Source organism: Lepus europaeus, chromosome 10 (genome assembly GCF_033115175.1).
Source record: "Lepus europaeus isolate LE1 chromosome 10, mLepTim1.pri, whole genome shotgun sequence".
In the NCBI taxonomy this organism is placed as follows: domain Eukaryota; kingdom Metazoa; phylum Chordata; class Mammalia; order Lagomorpha; family Leporidae; genus Lepus; species Lepus europaeus.
Window position 1 is genome coordinate 67,410,650 of NC_084836.1, and position 20,326 is coordinate 67,430,975.

The window sequence follows — 20,326 nt, forward strand, 5'->3', positions numbered from 1 at the left end:
AAGGATGTGGCTAACCTCGGAGGCGGAAGACTGGAGCGACCGCGGAGGGCGAGCTGCTCAGATGTTGGGCCCAGCAGAGAAAAGAGGATGAGACTGGGGGGCTGGTGGTAGGGTGGGGTGGGGGGACCTCCTGCAGCCACCAGGTGTGGGCTCTTCAGCTGCATCCTGTGGACCCCTGTCGAGGGCATGAATGGGCTTCCAGTCTGCCCACCTCCGGGATTTGTAAATGTGCATGTTGGCCCTTTAAGTTTCCTTTGGCTCTCCTGGGGGTCCCTGGCCCCTGAAGACCAGCCCAGCTTGCATCTGAGCTCCAGTGTTTCTGAGTTACTCCAGCCTCCCTGACCCACAGTGGCCCTTCTGCAAGGCATTGGGCACCTGCCCCTTGTGCTTTGGGGTCCCCTTGGGGCCTGTGACTCCCTCACAGCCCACCCCGCTTGTCCCTGGCCTTCCTCACCTGTGCCTGTAAGGAAAGAGGTTGGGGATGTGGGATGTGGGAGGAGAGAAGAGGAGAAGCAGAAGAAGAAAGTGAAAGAAGACCTGGGGGAAACCACAGAGCCCCTGGGGAAAGGGGGGGGGGGAGGTCACTGTCATGGCAACTGCAGGGTGGGGGAGGGGCCTCTCTGTCCCATGGCCAGGGGCCAGCTGAAGCCCCCGCACCCCACCCCACCAGGGAGGGAGCTCCACCTGATGTTTGTGGAGCACCTGCTATGAGACACGCACCTCACTGGAATCGGGCATCTTGGTAAGGAGAAAATGCAAACACAGACTGTCCCCATCCAGACCCCTCTCAAAATTGCTCGAAGTCAGTGTGGGCTGTCTGCAGCCCTTACCGTGCTGGGCTCCTCCCCTGTCCCCAGCCGCTGAGCCTGGCCCTGTGCCTCTCTCCAAGCCATTAGCTATCTGACTTTTTTTTTTTTTTTTTTGACAGGCAGAGTGGACAGTGAGAGAGAGAGACAGAGAGAAAGGTCTTCCTTTGCTGTTGGTTCACCCTCCAATGGCCACCGTGGCTGGCCTGCTGCGGCCGTGCACCGCGCTGATCCGAAGGCAGGAGCCAGGTGCTTCTCCTGGTCTCCCATGGGGTGCAGGGCCCAAGTGCATCCTCCACTGCACTCCCGGGCCACAGCAGAGAACTGGCCTGGAAGAGGGGCAACTGGGACAGACTCCGGCGCCCCTACTGGGACTAGAACCCGGTGCACCAGCGCTGCAAGGCGGAGGATTAGCCTATTGAGCCGCGGCGACGGCCAGCTTTCTGACTTTTGAGCTTCCCAAGGCCTCTCCAGTACTTATCCCTACCGATGTCTTGATTCAAACTCATTTATTGGCAGAGTATGTATATAGGGATAGTGCTGCTATCTGCCTGCCCGATCTCCAAACCAAGAACCAGGAATTCAGGTCTCTCGTGTGGGTGGCAGAGACTTGGAGCCATCCCCGCTGCCCCCGGGGTCTGCATTGGCAGGAGCCACCATCAGGAATCAGGTATTGAACCCAGACACTGATATGAGATGAGGGTGTCTTACATCTTAACCACTGGGCTGAATGCCCGGCCCCCACCCCCAGCCCTGATCCTTTTATCAAGTCCTCAGTATGTGAATGCCAGGTTCCCTTGTAAGGAATTGCCATGAATTATCTCATTTAACTGTCACGGCGGCCCTATGGGTCCTACTTGGCTGGTGTGAGAGCAGCCCAGGAAGGTTAAGGACCTAAGCAGCGGATTCACTCCCCAGATGGCCCGGGGACAGGAACTCCATCCGGGTTTCCCATGAGGGTGGGCAGGGGCCCAAGCAGTTGGGCCACAGGTGCACTGGCAGGGAGCTGGTTCAGAAGCGGAGCAGCAGGGACTTGAAGCGGCTTCCCCACTACACCACAACGTCAGCCGCTGGAGTCAGGACTGAAACGCTGTTGGTTCCAGGGTCCGTGGAGCTGAGCGCACTGTGATATAGTGGGCCCTGGGTTTTCACAACAAACAATAAGCTCCTGCTTCCCCTCTTGGAGGTACCTTACTGCCTCTCCGTTCCTCCTGTTCCTATGTGAGCAAGTGTGGAGGGCAGCTTTGGAGGCAGGAGCTGACCACCACTTACCCCCCAGCGGTGTGATCTTGGGTAGAGGTCTTCACTTCTTGCCTCTTAGCCTCCCTCTCTTGCATCCGTCAGAGTGCTGACACCTCTCTCATGAGGTGGCCGGGTGGGTTGATTGCAGCCTGAGCTGTCAGCACACGACAGGTGCTCAGCAGATGAGCTCCCGACTGGGCCCCTTTGTCATCCACGCTGCAGCCCTCCCCCCATCTTCTCCACCTTGCAGATCGGTCACCCCCACCCCCCCCCCAAGTCTCCCCCACCCCAGGGCGTGTCACTTCCTCCTCCGAAGCCACCCTGCTCAGTACACAAAGGCTGTCACCGAGGCCAGAGGAAGCCCTGCTCTTGCACGCACTCCACCCCATGAAGCGAGCACCTGTGAGTACCAGGGCACCCGCCCGCCTGCCTCCTCTTAGGAGCCCAGGCCTGCCTGGAAGGCTTGGGCCTGGATGTTCAGGATCCTGTCTAGACTTGAAACAGGCTCACGCCTCCTTTCTGCACTGCTAATGTCCCCTGTCCTGTTCCCTGTCGTTTCGCAACCCTCCCGGCCAGTCTGTTTTGCTTCAGTTTCCCTGGGCAGGGTGGGGGAGCTGGGGGGAGGGAAAGGAGGCGGTGATGTACGAGGTTTGCCCTTGACTGTGCCACGTGCCAAGGGTTCTACCAGGGCAGACCTTCCCAGCCTCAGCCTTTGCTGCCGCCCGGCTGCCTCATGCTGTGTCCAAGTCTTCCCAATCAGCCCGGGGCGGGGACGGGGCGTGGAGTCCTTACTCCCAGGAGACGGTGGCCCAGGGTCTCAGCTCCATGCTGAGACCTGGAGTGGGCAGCAGAGGCTCCTGGTTTCTCAGCTGCTGAGGTGCAAATACAGTGCGTCTTGGGGTGGAATTGAATCTGTGAGAATGGGCCAACTGTTTGGTCCCAGGGATCAAGATTCCTAAGGAGAGAGAGAGATGAGATTTGGTAGAGCCCATTGGGGTCGCTGGGGAGAAGACAAAAAAATTTTGTTTTAAATTATTTATTTGAGAGAGAGAGAGAGCGAGAGAGTGAGAGAAAGAGCTCCCATCTGCAGCTTCACTCCCCAAATGTCTGCAGTGGCCAGGGCTGGTCTGGAGTGTAACTGAGGGCTGGGAGCTCCATCTAGGCCTCTGCTGTGGGTGCCAGGAATCCAGTCACTGGAGCCATCCTGCTACCTCCCAGGGTCTGCACTGGCAGGAAGCTGGAGTCCCCCATGTGGGACACAACATTTTCACTGGCGTCTTAGCCACCAGGCTAACAGCCCGGCCAGGAGGAGACACAACTTCTGTTGTCGACGGTGTCTGGAATGGAGCAGAGGAAAGCATCCGATGAACCCGGAGGCCTCAGCCGTTTCCAACCCTGCTCTTGCCTCCAGTTCACTGTGTGTGACCTTGGGTTTACCGCTCTGGGATTTAGGGGTTCCATTTGTAAAAAGAGGGTTGGGGTGGATGACGCTGCCATTCTACAGTTAGGGTTCGGGGGAAAAGGGAAGTAAAACAAAGAACTGAACAAGTGGAGATGAGAAAAAGAGCAGAGAGATACAAGAGAAGGGATGAGGGGGCTGGGAAGAAGCAGGTGGCACGGGGTGTGTCCCCAGGGCGGGTGGGGGCGAGTTGGGAGGAGGGTGGGAAGGGGCTGTCCAGGGAGTCCCAGGGCCCCCTTTATGGGATATATATATATGGGGCAGCAGGGACCCCACCATGAGAGATGAGTCAGAACCAGACTCTGAGCAGCAGCAACCATATCTTCAGTCTCCCTGGCCACAAGCACGCAGAGCAAGCAGGGCTGTGGTTACGCTGAGGCTGAGCCCCGAGCCAGCCCCTCACCCAGGGGCGGAGGCTCTGCTATATGCTGTGCCTGAGGTCTCGCAGGTGGTGGGGAGACTCGGCGCCCCACCCGTTCCCGGTGCAGAGCATCTGGCGCCGAGGCTAGGCTCAGGCTGTGGAGGGTGCTGAGCGACCCGGCCTTGCTTCTACCCTGTTGGCGGGAATGGGTACGGGTACGTTCTGAAAGGGCATATGTTGGCCGTGCCCACCGCTCTCACACGTGGCTCCCGCCTCTTGACCCTGCACATCTCCTTCCAGGGACTCACCCCACAGAGACACTTGTGCAGGTGTGAAAAGTCAGCACACCGAATTTTCCATGCAGCTGTATTCATAATAGCACATGGCTGGTTAGGAACAATTACATGCTCAGGCTGCAATGGCTGGAACTGGGCCAGGCTGAAACCAGGAACCTGGAATGGCATCTGGGTCTCCCACATCGGGGGCAGGGGCCAAAGCACCTGGGGCAGCATCTGCAGCTTCCCTGGGCGCCTTAGCGGGGACCTGGGTTGGAAGCGGAGCAGCTGGGATTAAACTGGTGCTCGTGTAGGATGCCAGCACCATAGGCGGTAGCTCAACCTGCAACGCTGGCTCCTTATGTACCTCTCTGATTTTTTTTTTTTTTTTTTTTTTGACAGGCAGAGTGGACAGTGAGAGAGAGACAGAGAGAAAAGTCTTCCTTTTGCTGTTGGTTTACCCTCCAATGGCCGCCACAGCCGGCGCGCTGCGGCCAGTGCACCGTGCTGATCCGAAGGCAGGAGCCAGGTGCTTCTCCTGGTCTCCCATGGGGTGCAGGGCCCAAACACTTGGGCCATCCTCCACTGCACTCCCAGGCCATAGCAGAGAGCTGGCCTGGAAGAGGTGCAACCAGGACAGAATCCGGCGCCCCGACCGGGGCTAGAACCCGGTGTGCCGGCGCCACAAGGCAGAGGATTAGCCTGTTGAGCCATGGCGCCGGCCCCCTCTCTGATTTTTTTTTAAAGATTTATTTATTTTACTTGAAAGTCACAGTTACACAGAGACAGAAGGAGGGGAAGAGAGAGAGAGACAGAGACAGAGACAGAGAGAGGTCTTCCATCCGCAGGTTCACTCCCCAGATGGCTGCAACAGCCGGAGCTGGGCTGATCTGAAGCTAGGAGCCAGGAGCTTCTTCCAGGTCTCCTATGTGGGTGCAGGGGCCCAAGGACTTGGATCATCTTCCACTGCTTTTCCAGGCCATAGCAGAGAGCTGGATCGGAAGTGGAGCAGCTGGGTCTCTAACTGGTGCCCACATGGGATGCCAGCACTACAGGCGGTGGCTCTACCTGCTCACCACAGCGCGGTCCCTGACTTCATTGCTTTTTATGGCCAAATAATGTTCCATTGCTGGAGAGACCACCTTTTGTTTACCCATTCATCTATTGACAGGCACTGGATTGTTTCCCACCTTTTAGCTATTGTGAACAGTGTTGCTGTGAGCATTTGTGGACAATTTTGCATTTGAACATCTGTCTGAAATTCTTTATGGGATGCACCCAGGTGTGGAATGGCCAGGACATAGTGGGAATTCTATGTCTAATTTAGGGAGGAACCAAACTGTTTTCCACAGTGGTTCTATCAGCCAGGGCTGGGCCAGTCCTGCATCCCCACCTGTAACGGAATGAGGATCCTAACTTCTCTCCATCTTCCTCCACGCTAGTTACTTTTCTTTTTTCTTTTTTTTTCTTTTTTCTTTTTTTTTGGTGATAGTCAATCTAGTGGGCGTGAACCCATGTCTCCTTGTGGTTTTGATTTGCATTTCCCCGATGACTATTGATGTAGAGCATCTTTCTGCTATTTTTTTTTTTTTATTTGACAGGTATAGTTATAGACAGTGAGAGACAGAGAGAAAGGTCTTCCTTCCGTTGGTTCACTCCCCTAATGGCCCCAATGGCCAGCGTGCTGCGCCGATCCGAAGCCAGGAGCCAGGCGCTTCCTCCCAGTCTCCCATGCAGGTGCAGGGCCCAAGCACCTGGGCCATCCTCCACTGGGCCACAGCAAAGAGCTGGACTGGAAAAGGAGCAACTGGGACTAGTACCCACTTCCCCAATTGGGACTAGAATCCGGGGTGCCGGCGCCGCAGCCAGAGGATTAGCCAAATGAACCACGGCACTGGCCATCTTTCTGCTTTTTAAAGCTTTATTTATTTATTTGAAAGGCAGAGTCACAGGGAGACAGGGAGAGACTGAAAGACACGGCGAGGGGGGGTGTCTTCCATCCATTGGTTCACTCTCCTAATGGCTACAACAGCCAGGGCTGGGCCAGTCCAAAGACAGGAGCCAGGAGCTTCCTCTGGGTCTCCCATTTGGGTGGCAGGGACCTAATTACTTGAGCCATCACTGCTGCCTCCAAGAACCTGTGTGAGCAGCAAGCTGGAATCAGAAGCGGAGCTAGGACTCAAACACAGGCGCTCATATAAGACACCAGAGTCCCAAGAGGCTTCACGGCCACTGCACCAAATGTCCACCCTTGAGCATTTTTTACCTGCTGCTTGGACATCTCTGCATCTTCTTCAAAGAAATGTCTACCTGGGTGTTTTCCTCATTTTTGGATGGGGTTGTCTTTTTTTTTTTTTTTTTTTTTTTTTTTTTACAGGCAGAGTGGACAGTAAGAGAGAAAGAGACAGAGAGAAAGGTCTTCCTTTTGCCGTTGGTTCACCCTCCAATGGCCGCTGCGGCCGGCGCACCGCGCTGATCCGATGGCAGGAGCCAGGTGCTTCTCCTGGTCTCCCATGCGGGTGCAGGGCCCAAGGACTTGGGCCAACCTCCACTACCTTCCCTGGCCATAGCAGAGAGCTGGCCTGGAAGAGGGGCAACCAGGATAGAATCCGGCGCCTTGACTGGGACTAGAACCCGGTGTGCCAGCGCCGCAAGGCGGAGGATTAGCCTGTTAAGCCATGGCGCTGGCCGGGTTGTCTTTTTCATATTTTTTCCTAAAGGCATTGATTTGCCATGAACTACTGTTTTCATTCACAGTCACTCATGTAAGTTGAGGACATAGAAATAGACTTTTTTTTTTTTTAAGATTCATTTTATTTATTTGAAAGACAGAGTTATAGAAAGAGGTAGAGACAGAGAGAGAGAGAGGTCTTCCATCCGCTGGTTCACACCTCAATTGGCCGCAATGGCTGGAGCTGTGCCAATCCGAAGCCAGGAGCCAGGAGCTTCTTCTGGGTCTCCTAAGTGGGTGCGGGGGCCCAAGGACTTGGGCCATCTTCTACTGCTTTCCCGGCCCATAGCAGAGAGCTGGATTGGAAGAGGAGCAGCCGGGATTAGAACCGGTGCCCATATGGGATGCCGGTGCTTTAGGCCAGGGCTTTAACCTGTTGCGCCACAGTGCCGGCCCTGTCTTCTTTATATTTTATGGGTACTTACCAGATAGATGATTCGCAAATATTTTCTCCCACTCTGCGGGCTGTTTCTTCACCATCTTGGTAGCATTCCTTGATTCACAAAAGTATCAACTTATCTGGGCCTCTGTTGTGACTCAGCAGGTTAAGCCACCACCTGCAGTGCCAGCATCTCATATGGGCACTGGTTCGAGTCCCAGCTGCTCCACTTCCGATCCAGCTTCCTACTAATGGGCCTAGGAAAGCAGCAAAGAATGGCCCCCTGTTGCCCTCATAGGAGAGCTGGATAGAGCTCCTGGTTTCGGCCTGGTCCAGCCTCAGTACCTGTAGTCATTTGGGGGAGTGAACTAGTGGATAGAAGATCTGTCTTCCCCCATCTCCCTGTAACTCTGCCTTTCAAATAAAATACACTAAATCTTTAAAAAGTATCACATTTTCATAAAGATCCAATTCACTTATTTTTGCTTTTGTTGCCCGTGCCTTTGGCATTATAACTAAGATTCCACTGCCAAGTCCAACATCATCAAAATTTACCACGATACTTAAATTTTTTCGAAGACTTTATAGTTTCAATGGTTATATTTAGCTCTTTGATGATCCACATTCAGTTCATTTTTGTATGCAGTGTGAAGTAGGGATCTGGCATTCTTGTTTTGCAAGTGGATAGCCAGTCATCCCAGCACCATTTGTTGAAGACTTTTCTTTTCACATTGAATAGTTCGGCACTTCTGTTGAAAATCAATTGACTGGGGCAGGTGCTGTGGCTCACTTGGTTAATCCTCCGCCTGTGGCACCAGCATCCCATGTGGGCAATGGGTTCTAGTCCCAGTTGCTCCTCTTTCAGTTCAGCTCTCTGCTGTGGCCCGGGAGGGTGGTGGAGGATGGCCTGGGTGCTTGGGCCCCTGCACCCGCATGGGAGACCAGGAGGAGGCACCTGGCTCCTGGCTTCAGATTGGCCCAGCGCTGGCCATGGCGGCCATTTGGGGGGTGAACCAACGGAGGGAAGACCTCTCTCTCTGTCTATAACTCTACCTGTCAAATAAAAAAAATCAATTGATCCTAGATAGATGGCCTCTGAATTCTGCTCCATTGATCTACATGTCCATCCTTATGCCAGTACCACACTGTCTCAATTACTGTAGCTCTGTCATAAGTTTTGAATCTGGAAAGTGTGAGTCTTCCAACTTTGTTCTTTTTCAAGATTGTTGGGCTATTTGGGGGCCCCGTGTAATTTTATAATTTTAAGATCGCCTTGGTTTCTGAAAAAAGCATCCATTAAGATTTTATTTCAGTGGGGTGGGTGTTTATCCTGGCAGTGAGATGCCTGCATCCGACATCGTGGTGCATGGATTCTGTGCCTGGGATTGGCTCCTGAGTCCAACTTCCTGTTAATGCAGACCCTGGGAAGCAGTGGCCGATGGCTCAAGTAATATGGGGACCTGGAGCGCTCCCAGATCCTGGCTCTGGCTCCAGTCATGTCCCAGCCCTGTCAGCAGTTGCAGGCATTTGGGGTGTGAAGCAGCAGGTGGGAGTGCGCTCTCTCTCTCTTGCTCCCTCTCTCTTGCTCTCTGTTGCTCACATACATAAATAAAAATACCTAACCTTTGATTTTTTAAGCATGGTCATATATTACCTTTTCAATTTTAATTAATATGTTTTTTCTTTAAAGATTTATTTATTTGAAATGCAGAGTTAGAGAGATAAAGGAGAGAGAGAGAGAGAGAGAGAGAGAGATCTTCCATCCGCTGGTTCACTCAATGGCTGGGGCTGGCCCAGGCTGAAGCCAGGAGCCAGGAGCTTCTTCCAGGTCTCCCACATGGGTGTAGGGCCCCAAGGACTTGGGCCATCCTCCACTGCTTTCCCAGGCCATAGCAGAGAGCTGGACTGGAAGTGGAGCAGCCGGGACTAGAACAGGGCATATGGGATGCTGGTGCTGCAGGTGGCAATTTAACCTGCTATGCCACAGCACCGACCCCAATTAATATGATTTTTTTTTTTAAAAAAGGCTTTATTTTATTTTTATTTATTTGAAAAGCAGAGAGAGAGGAGAGATATTCCATCTGCTGGTTCCTGGCTGGGCCAGGACGAAGCCAGCAGCCAGGAACTCCCTCAGGGGTTCCCATGTCGGTGGCAGGGACCCAAGTAGTTGCCTCCTGGGGCGTGCCTCAGCAGGAATCTGGACTGAAGCAGAGGCGGGCCTGGATCCCAGGCACCGTGGCGTGGACGTGGTTGCCCCCGGCGGCAGAGCCCACCTCGAAGCTTTGAAAACCCAGGAATCTGGCCGGCGCTGCGGCTCACTAGGCTAATCCTCCGCCTTGCGGCGCCGGCACACCGGGCTCTAGTCCCGGTCGGGGCACCAATCCTGTCCCGGTTGCCCCTCTTCCAGGCCAGCTCTGCTGTGGCCAGGGAGTGCAGTGGAGGATGGCCTAAGTCCTTGGGCCCTGCACCCCATGGGAGACCAGGAGAAGCACCTGGCTCCTGCCATCGGATCAGCGCGGTGTGCCGGCCACAGCGCGCCTACCGCGGCGGCCATTGGAGGGTGAACCAACGGCAAAAGGAAGACCTTTCTCTCTGTCTCTTTCTCTCTCACTGTCCACTCTGCCTGTCAAAAAAAAAAGAAAGAAAGAAAACCCAGGAATCCGCCTCGTTTTCCTCGAGCTCGTTTCCTTCGTCCAAAGTACAGGGAAGAAAATCGATACCAACCCTGGCCTTCCTGCCTGCCCTCTCCTAGGCTTTCAGGAAGTTCTTGGTGCGGTCTATTCTTCATTCCTCTTGCTGCCAGGTCACCCAAATGCAGCGGCGACTCGCACCCCTTGTCCACCCCACCCACTGACCCTCCACCTTGATCCTGAACTGGGGCCTGTGAAAGCTGCAGGGGCTACCGGATTCCTTACTCAGCTCTTTCACTTCCCAGACGTGGAGAGTCTGACTCGCCCCACTGTCAGTGAGGGACCGAGCTAGGACCAGAATGCCTGAGCTTTGTCTGTGGTTGTGCCCCACTGCGGCGAGCAGACGTGGGTGCAGCTCTCCGTGGCTCCAGGGCCCGGCCCCACTGTGCACACACAGGCCTCCTCTGGGGCCTCTGCCTTAGCCCACCTGCCACTGTGAAGAAACTGCTGGATACACGGGGAAGCGCGGGAAGTGAAACCATGAGAGGAGCTACAGATTTGGGGCAGCGTTTGGAGAGTTACAACCACAAGCTAAGTTTAGAAGCCTGAGGGCTTGGGGTCCTCCGTGAGGTCCCACGCGTGCCCTTTTCCTATCCGATTGCAGGCCATGGTGGATTTGCCAATGGTCCTTGTCTGCCTGCTGGCCCTGAGCAGGGGTGAGAGTGAGCTGGACACCAAGATCCCATCCGCAGGGGAAGCCTCAGAATGGGGAGACCCTGACTCGGCCGCGCCGGGCTCCTGCCAGCCAGCCCCCTCCTGCCAGAAGTGCATCGTCTCCCACCCCAGCTGTGCGTGGTGCAAGCAACTGGTAAATATAGGCCGGCAGCCTTTGAAACCTGTGTGTGTGCTGTGTTCCCTACAGTGGGAATGCTGGGGGCAGTTCTCCCCTGTCTCTTCTTTTTTATTTATTTGAGAGGTAGAGTCACAGAGAGTGATAGGGAGACACAGATCTTCCATCTCTGGTTCCCTCCCCAAATGGCCGCAACAGGTGATCGGAAGGAGCCAGGAGCTTCTTCCAGGTCTCCCAGCGCCCAAGCACTTGGGCCATCTTCCACTGCTTTCCCAGGTGCATTAGCATTGGAAGTGGAGCAGCCGGGACTCGAACCGGCACCCATATGGGATGCTGGCACTGCAGGTGGCGGCTTAACCCAGTACACCACAGTGTCAGCCCCTCCTGTGTCTTTTCTTCTTAGGGTGCTGATCTCATCACAAAGGCTACTCCTCGTGATCTCATCTAAACCTAATGCTAATGCCCCTGGCCCTCGGGCCTCATCTTAGACACCATCACAGGGAGGGGGAAAGGTTTCATTCATCATGGGGGGGGTGGGGGCCGGGGCCGGGCCAGAGTTCAGGGCAGAGGAGAAACTGCATGGAGGAAACTGCTGTCCCTGCACCTGTGGGGGCGGGGAGGGGCTGCAGGCCTTGGGGGGGGGGGGGCTTGAGTTGCCCGTGGAGGATCACAGGAGGCTGCTCTTTGCCTTGAAGAGACAGGGCCGCTGGAGTGGCAGAGCTGGGAGACAGACTGGGGACCAGGGCAGAACTGGCTTCTCCCAGAAAGATGGCGAGTTAGATCAGCTCAGTTCCTGAGGGCAAGGCCCCAGCAGCGTTACTCCGCGGACTGGAAGAACAGACTCCAACCTGCGCCAGGCGGGAGGCAGAGGGGCCAGGCTCCCGGGACCAGGGGCTGGTGCCACATCGCCTGCCCTCAGCTGAAAAGCCACTTTAACCATTTCCTTCCCCTGCGGCCTCCCACCCGGCCCAAGGTAGCAGACGCAGTGGTGGGGCGAGGCGTCTCCTCTTCCGTCCCCATCCTCCCTGGACCCCCCAGCTCAGCACGCAGGGCCGGCTCCCCGCCCCCTACCCCTTGTAAGTGGTAGTGAGCCCGAGTTCGAACAGGAAGTGTGTGGCTCTAGCAGATGGGGAAAGGGGGAGCGGAGATAAAGGCAGGGGCGGGCGGGTGGGGGGCTGCTATAGGAAGTGGGGTTCCGATAAGGAAGAAAGGACGGGATTCAAGGGTAGCTGTGGAGGGGAGGCCGGCAGGGGCCCCCACGCACCTCCCTTGCCCCGCAGAACTTCACCGCCTCGGGGGAAGCGGACGCGAGGCGCTGCGCAAGGCGGGAGGAGCTGCTGGCGCGGGGCTGCCCGCCGCACGAGCTGGAGGAGCCCCGCGGCCGGCAGGAGGTGCTGCAGGACCGGCCGCTCAGCCATGGCGCTCGCGGCGAGGGGGCCACGCAGCTGGCGCCGCAACGGGTGCGGCTCACGCTGCGGCTGGGTGAGTGAGGGCCGGGCTCTGGGGCAGAGGCCTGCGCGGGGCCTCGGATGCGCTCCGCTGACCCGCGCGCCGCCCTGTCCCTGTCCCCAGGGGAGCCCCAGAAGCTCCGCGTCCGCTTCCTCCGTGCCGAGGGCTACCCGGTGGACCTGTACTACCTTATGGACCTGAGCTACTCCATGAAAGACGACCTGGAGCGCGTGCGCCAGCTCGGCCACCGTCTGCTGGTCCAGCTGCAGGAGGTCACTCAGTCCGTGCGCATTGGTAAGAGGAGCCTTGCACCTGCCAACATCCCTGGGCTCCCCAGGGCTCCATCTGACCCTCTCCCAAAGTTTATTTATTTTTTAAAATTAAGATTTACTTATTTATTTGAGAGGGAAAGAGAGAGAGGGAGACAGAGTCTACCCGCTGTATCACTCCCCCAAATGCCCACAACAGCTGGGGCTAGGCCAGGTGGAAGCCAGGAGCCAGGAGCTCCATCAATGTCTCCAGCATCCAGAGACTCCTGCACTTGGTCGTCCCCTGCTGCCTCCCAGGGAGCTGGGCTGAAAGCGGGGCAGCTGGGACTCCATACCAGACACTCTGATAAGGGATGCCAGCTCTCAGGCAGCTGGCCTTAGTCCACTGTGCCAAAATGCCTGCCCCCTCCTAGTTTTTTTTTTTTTTTTTTAAGTTTTATTAATTCATTTGAAAGGCAGAGTTACAGAGAGAGAGAGAGGGAGAGAGAGAGAGAGGGAGGGAGAGAGGGAGAGAGGTCTGGTTCACTTCCCAAATGGCCCCAGTGGCCAGGGCTGAGCTGATCTGAAGTCAGGAGCCAGGAGATTCTTCCTGGTCTCCCATGTGGGTGCAGGGGCCCAAGGACTCGGGCCATCTTCTAGTGCTTTCCCAGGCCACAGCAGAGAGCTGGATGAGAAGTGGGGCAGCTGGCGCCCCATATGGGATGCTGGCACTGCAGGCTGCGGCTTTACCTACTATGCCAGGCCACAGATTCTGGACATCTCTCCCCCAAAGACACCACACCTCTAGGCCAGAGCTGGAAGGGCTGTAGGAGACTCCCCCATTTTACAGGAGGGCTAACTGAGGGCCAGAGCATGGAGTCACCGTGTGCAGACGGCTGCTGGGACCCCCAACCTGCGCACTGGGCTAGATGTCATTGTCTCTGGCTGAGCAGACCCAGCTCCTCTGTGTTCAACAGCCCGTCCTTTGCCTCATGCTGCTACTGCACCCACATCCTGGCCCTCTCCCCCATGCCCCAGAAAGTCCCTGTCTGCTCCATGGGTCCTCGCAATCCCCCCCACCAACTTTCTGGGCTCATGGTGGCCTCATCCCTCTGCCCTCCCAGGTACTCCTCTGGGAGTACCTGTCACCCCCACCGCACAGCCCTTGCCCCCAAGGGCCTCCACAGTGGGCCCTCCGTGCCTCTGCTGCCCAGGGGCTGTGGGTTCAGCCACCCACCCCCTCCCCGCCTCCCTTCCCAGGTTTTGGTTCCTTTGTGGACAAGACGGTGCTGCCCTTCGTGAGCACGGTGCCTGCCAAGCTGCGCCACCCCTGCCCCAGCCGGTTCGAGCGCTGCCAGCCGCCTTTCAGCTTTCACCACGTGCTGTCCCTGACCGGGGACGCTCAGGCCTTCGAGCGGGAGGTCGGGCGCCAGAGCGTGTCCGGCAACCTGGACTCGCCCGAAGGCGGCTTCGACGCCATTCTACAGGCTGCACTCTGCCAGGTGAGGAGGCGGGGCCCAGCCTGCCTGCAGCTGTGGGTTGTGAGGCACTGCACTTTGCATGTCGATTTTAACAGTTACCTGGTGGGCGGGAGAGAAGGATTTCCAGGCAGCAGCGGCCCTGTGATGGGGGCTGGGGAGAGCAGGGAGGAGCAGGCAGCTGGAGGATAAACCCTGGGGTGGCCCAAGGACCACGCACAGGGCCCAGTGTCACCTCCGCCACACCCCAGGAGCAGATTGGCTGGAGAAATGTGTCCCGGCTGCTGGTGTTCACTTCTGACGACACATTCCACACGGCCGGGGACGGGAAGCTGGGTGGCATCTTCATGCCCAGTGACGGGCACTGCCACTTGGACAGCGATGGCCTGTACAGGCGCAGCCCGGAGTTTGTGAGTCCCTGCTGCCACCCCGCCTGTCCCATCAGAGCCACACCTTCTTGTCCTCCACCCCCACCCCGGGGTTGGGGGGAGGGTGCTCACTAGTGACTTCCTGTCCCTGCGACCCCTGTTTCTCAGACAGTAGACTTGTGTGTCCCCACTCCCTCCCTGCTCCCTACTCTTTGCCAAGCTTCTGGGGCGCCCCCAGCAGACGGCCCCCCGGGTTGCTGGGTTCCCTGGGCGGAGGGCACCTTGCACGTGATGGTGCTCACCTTGCACCTGTCCCTGCCCAGGACTACCCCTCGGTGGGTCAGGTGGCCCAAGCCCTGTCTGCAGCCAACATCCAGCCTATTTTTGCCGTCACCAGTGCCACCCTGCCTGTCTACAAGGTGAGCGCTGTCTGGAGGCCAACCCGTTCTCTGCCTGATGGTGCCCTCTTTCCAGACCCTTCCCCCCCAGGAGCTTATTTTCTTATAGCAGTGACCCCCCGCCCCGTTTCCTTCACCTCCTCATAACCCAGGAGCTGAGTAAGCTGATCCCCAAGTCAGCGGTGGGGGAGCTGAGTGAGGATTCCAGCAATGTGGTGCAGCTCATCATGGATGCTTACAACGTGAGTGTGTGGAGTGTGAGGGTGGGCTCAGGGCACAGGGTGCCCCCCGGGATGGGGGGGCAGTGGCGCTAAGAGGGGACAGACACCTCATGATCTGACATGCCATAGCACGTGCCTACAGTTTGCTGCCGATGGCTCACCCCCTTGATCTCACATTCCATTCGTGAACTTTCAGGGTCTGACTTGCAGGAACATGGCGCCCTGTGCTGGCCAAGGCAGCAAAGCAACATTCATGGAGCTTTTATTTCGTGCCAACCACTGTCCTGGGTGTGCTCACTCTTTGCTAGCTCGTTGAAGCCCTCCAAACTCCTGCTTTGTAACTGTCATCATCTCTGTGTTACAGACAAGGAAACAGGCTGTCCCTCGCCCGAGGTCACACAGAGGTGAAATGGAAGGGCTGGCGTTGGCCTCTAGTGTTTGTGCTTGAAAAAAATGTGACATCAAAAGCCTGATGTTGCTAAGTTTACCAACAATTCAGGTAGAAGGAACTGTGAACTTTTTTTTTTAGAGATTTATTTATTTATCTAAAAGGTAGAAAGGCAGAGCTACAGACAGAGAAAGAGAAAAACGGAGAGAGAGATCTGTCTTCCATCTGCTGGTTCACCCCCCAAATTGGCTACAATGGCCAGTGGTGAGCCAGGTTGAAGCCACGAGCCAGGAGCTTCTTAGGGTACTCCCATGTGGGTGCAGGAGCCCAAGCCCTTGGGCCATCTTCTGCTGCTTTCCCAGACACACTTGCAGGGAGCTGAATCGGAAATGGAGCAACTGGGACTCAAACTGGTGCCCGCATGGGATGCCAGCACCATAGATAGTGGCTTTACCTGCTGAGTCACAGTTCTGTCCCCCCCATAAAAACTCTTAAGTGTTTTATTGCGTTTAAGACTTGTGGCACAGCGGGTTAAAGCCCTGGCCTGCAGTGCCGGCATCCCATATGGGCACCGGTTCAAGTCCTGGCTGTTCCACTTCTGATCCAGCTCCCTGCTAATGTGCCTGGGAAAGCAGTGGAAGATGGCCAAAGTCCTTGAGCACCTGCACCCATGTGGGAGACCCGGAAGAATCTTCTGGCTCCTGGCTTTGGATCAGCTCAGTTCCTGCCTTTACAGCCATTTGGGGAGTAAGCCAGCAGATGGAAGAACTCTCTCTCTCTGTTTCTGTTTCTCTCTCTGTAACTTTTTCAATTAAATGAATAAATCTAAAAAAAAAAAAAAAGACTTACCTCTCCAACTAGACTGTAAGCTGCTTTTGCTTTTAAGATTTCTTTATTTGAAAGAAGAATGATACAGAGAAAGAGAGAGGGAGAGAGAGAATCTTCCATCTACTGGTTCACTTTTTTTTTTTTTTTTTAAGATTTTTATTTATTTATTTGAGAGGTAGAGTTACAGACAGAGAGGAGAGAGACAGAGAAAAAGGTCTTCCATCTGCTGGTTCACTCCCCAAATGGCCGGACCTGGGCCAATCTGAAGCCAGGAGGCAGGGGCTTCTTCCGGGTCTCCCATGTGGGTGCAGAGGCCCAAGGACTTGGGTCATCTTCCACTGCTTTCCCAGGACACAGCAGACAGCTGGATTGAAGAGAAGCAGCTGGGACATGAACCGGTGCACATATGGGATGCTGGCACCACAGCAGGAGGCTTTACCTGCTATGCCACAGCGTCAGCCCCTGGTTCACTTCTTAAACGGCCTCAATGCCCTGGGCTATTTCAGGCCGAAGCCAGGAGCCCACACGGATGGCAGGGCCCCAAGTATGTGTGCCATTTTCTGCTGCCTTCCCAGAGAGCTGGTTGAAAGTAGAGCAGCCGGGACTCTGATATGGGATGCCAGTGTTGTAGGCAGCAGCTCCACTCACTGCGTCACAAAACTAACCCCAAGTTTCTTGAGGACAGGGATCACACCCCAATCACGGCAAGGAAACCTGAGACACTGTCAGATTCCCTAGGACAGAACTCATGCAATGAACCTGCCCTGTAGACCTGTGCACGCACATAGATCTGGGGTTCGACAGATAATGGCTTGCACTGTTGGTTACAACACTAGGGCGTCCCCTCTCTGCTGGCAGGTGCATTGTGGTGTGTTAGAGGCCTGGGGAGCCCCGCCTCCACAAACGCCTGTGGACTAGGTGGAATGGAAGAGGCACCGGAACGCGGCAGGCAGCGCTATGGCAGAACTGGGACCAGCGGGACAGGGCGTTAGGTTGGGGCTGGGGTCCCCACTTCAAGCTGTTGCTCCCTCTCTTCCGGCAGAGCCTGTCATCCACTGTGACCCTGGAGCACTCGTCCCTCCCTCCTGGAGTCCACATCTCTTATGAATCCCAGTGTGGGGGTCCTGAGGAGAGGGAGGGCGAGGCTGGGCACCGAGGGCAGTGCAACCACGTCCGAATCAACCAGATGGTGAGAGCCGGCCAGGCTGGGCACCGGGGAGGTGTGGGGAGTGGGCGTGGAACGCAGGCAGGAAAAGACGGGGAGCAGGCGCCGAGAACAGGGTGGGAGTGTGGGGTCGCCGTCCCTCATCTGTCCTGAGCTTTAATGCATGGCTCCTTCAAAGTGGGTATCCAGGGCATGGTGGTAGCAGACTAGTCCTTGGCCTACGAAGGGGCTGGGTTCTGGGCAGTTAGTGGGTCTGGGGTGAGTGCGTGTGTGACATGGCCTGAACTCCTGCCCACCCTGCCTTCAGGTGAATTTCTGGGTTACCTTGCAAGCTACTGCCTGCCTCCAGGAGCCCCATTTGCTGAGGCTCCGGGCCCTGGGCTTCTCGGAGGAGCTGACCGTGGAGCTGCACACGCTGTGTGACTGTAACTGCAGCGACACCCAGCCCCAGGCTCCGCACTGCAGCCACGGCCAGGGGGACCTGCAATGCGGGGTGTGCCGGTGAGGGCCTCCTCTTCCCTTCGCCACCTGTCTGCCCCCCCCCCCCCCGCCCCAAACCAACCCTGGCTCCCATCCTCCCCCTGGAGTCATATGTCCCGCCCTGGAGCTGTGCAGATCCACCCAGGCGTCTCTCTGTTCCTTGCCCCTTGGTGCTCACTGTACTAACTCATCTCTCTCGCACTCTGAGAACTTGGGTTTGGAAGATCGCGGAAGAGATGGGCAGGGAAGGTTATGCCCTCTAAGCTGCCTCTCTTTCCTCCACCCTTGCCTCCCAGGTGCGCAGCTGGCCGCCTGGGCCGGCTCTGTGAGTGCTCGGAGGCTGAGCTCTCGTCTCTCGATCTGGAAGCTGGGTGCCGGGCCCCCAATGGGACAGGGCCCTTGTGCAGTGGGAAGGGACAGTGCCAGTGCGGGCGCTGCAGCTGCAGTGGACAGAGCTCCGGGCGTCTGTGCGAGTGTGACGATGCCAGCTGTGAGCGGCACGAGGGCATCCTCTGTGGAGGTACCTGGAGCCTTGAGATGGGCAGGGGCAGCATGGTCTCCCCCAAGGGCATTCAGACTCTGGGTGTCACACCACTGAGCCAAGCACCACAGTGGTGTTTGGTTTGGAGGCTGGAGAGGGACTGGGTGCACGGCCTGGGTGGCTGCCTGCGTGGGGGAGTGCATCTGTCGCCCTGCGCGTGCCTCCACCCCAGGTTTTGGCCGCTGCCAGTGTGGCGTGTGTTACTGCCATGCCAACCGCACGGGCAGAGCGTGTGAGTGCAGCGGGGACACGAACAACTGTGTCGGTCCTGAGGGAGGACTCTGCAGTGGGCACGGTCACTGCAAATGCAACCGTTGCCAGTGCTTGGACGGCTACTACGGCGCTTTGTGTGACCAATGCCCAGGCTGCAAGACACGGTGCGAGAGACACAGGTGAGGCCCCGGGGCTTGCGTCTTGGGAGTGGAAGGGGGGCTGGCAGAGACTGCTGAACCCCTCCTGCCTGCCTGCCCACGGTGAACGTTAATGCGTTGGCCTCCACGGACAGGGACTGTGCAGAGTGCAGGGCCTTCGGGACTGGTCCCCTGGCCTCCAACTGCAGCATGGCTTGTGCCCATGCCAACGTGACACTGGCTTTGGCGCCCATCTTGGATGATGGCTGGTGCAAAGACCGGACCCTGGACAACCAGCTGTTCTTCTTCCTGGTGGAGCACGAGGCTGGGGGTAGCGTCGTGCTTCAAGTGAGCCCCCTAGAGAGTAAGTGGGCGAAGGGGTCGTGCACCTGGCAAGTGGAGCCCTGCGTTTGTCAGGTGGGGTCTCAGGCTACTGGACGCAAGGGCAAGGGCAGGGCAGGGTGGAGGAAGCCAGTGGAGCAGGCCCAGGCCCTGGGCAGTAAGGACAACCTCAGGCCCTGCTGTTCCCTTTGCTTTCAGTGGGACATGGCCCGGCCAGGGAGGCTGGTTCACCTGTCCTGTTTTTCTCCCAGGGGGCGCAGACCACACAAAGACCATCGTGCTGGGCTGCGTAGGGGGCATCGTGGCGGTGGGACTGGTGCTGGTCCTGGCTTATCGGCTGTCGGTGGAGATCTATGATCGCCGGGAATTCAATCGCTTCGAGAAGGAGCGGCAGCAACTCAACTGGAAGCAGGTGAGGCGGCAGCCCGCTACCTGGGCTGCAGTGCCCTGGTGGGTCCTTCTCCCTCTCCACCCCCACCGCGAGCCCCATGAGCCCCTAGGATCCTGCTCCTGTTCCAGGGTGGCCCCCTAGGACTAGGTAAGGGGCAAGGGCACCTGGACTTGCCCTCATCCCCCGGGCCTCTCCCCTCAGGACAACAACCCACTCTACAGAAGTGCCATCACCACCACCATCAACCCGCGCTTCCAGGACTCCGAGGGGCCCCTTCTCTGAGGCAGCAGCCAGGCAGGGGCCGACGCCCCATGAGGGGCTGCCACCTGGATTCCCTGCCCCGCGCTCTACAGTAGAGCCTCAACTCACGCTACAGCTGTCACCTGCCCTCTGCCCCAGAGGCCAAAGTGGGCCACTCCTCTTGCCACCCGAGGGCAGGCTGGTTCTCGAACTGGACCCTGGGGGGGACACCGGGTACACTGCCTGGCAAACAGCCGAGCGCCAACTCTCAGCCCAGGAGCAGGCTCCAAGCGCTCAGGTGGGGCAGGTCCGTGGAGGCCACAGACCACACTGGGGAGCCGGTGGCTCGCCCGGTTCTGTCCTGCTGCGAATGCCACCTTGGCCGGCTTTCCCTTCCACACGGTCCTCTGCAGAGTGGGGAATCTCATCGGTGGCTTGCAGGGGCTGCTGTTGTGGTGCGGAGAGCTAGCTGTCGCTTGCGTCACTGCTCCACTTCCAATCCAGCGCCCGCAGCAGCGGATGGCCCGAGTCCTTGGGCCCCTGCCACCCATGTGGGCGACCTGGAAGACGCTCCTGGCTTTGGTCTGGCCCAGTCCTGGCTGTTGTGGACATTTGAGAGTGAAGATCCCACTCCGTCTCCCTCATCACCCTGCCTTTCAAAATAAATAAAATCTTTTACAAAAATGGTTTATAGAGTGCTGGAAGT

At 57.2% G+C, this 20,326-nt stretch overlaps 1 protein-coding gene across 1 annotated transcript; it reads left to right on the forward strand.

The window, feature by feature from the left end:
- The first annotated feature begins 2,392 nt into the window (after positions 1-2,392).
- On the forward strand, positions 2,393-20,268 carry ITGB7 (integrin subunit beta 7). The gene is made up of 15 exons (XM_062203617.1): positions 2,393-2,450; positions 10,548-10,751; positions 12,014-12,215; positions 12,306-12,476; positions 13,691-13,932; positions 14,160-14,318; positions 14,600-14,695; positions 14,827-14,916; positions 17,154-17,300; positions 17,584-17,777; positions 18,053-18,276; positions 18,470-18,689; positions 18,803-19,011; positions 19,241-19,401; positions 19,582-20,268. The coding sequence occupies exons 1-15, from the start codon at positions 2,436-2,438 to the stop codon at positions 19,660-19,662; spliced, it is 2,415 nt and encodes an 804-aa protein (XP_062059601.1). The 5' UTR covers positions 2,393-2,435; the 3' UTR covers positions 19,663-20,268.
- The last annotated feature ends 58 nt before the right edge of the window (positions 20,269-20,326 follow it).

What these genes read in the sequence shown, in the direction of transcription:
- ITGB7 (XM_062203617.1), top strand. An exon ending in ACAGGCGCAGCCCGGAGTTT is followed by an intron (nt 14,319 to 14,599) that starts GTGAGTCCCTGC and finishes GTCCCTGCCCAG; the next exon opens with GACTACCCCTCGGTGGGTCA. An exon ending in CGAGGGCATCCTCTGTGGAG is followed by an intron (nt 18,277 to 18,469) that starts GTACCTGGAGCC and finishes CCTCCACCCCAG; the next exon opens with GTTTTGGCCGCTGCCAGTGT.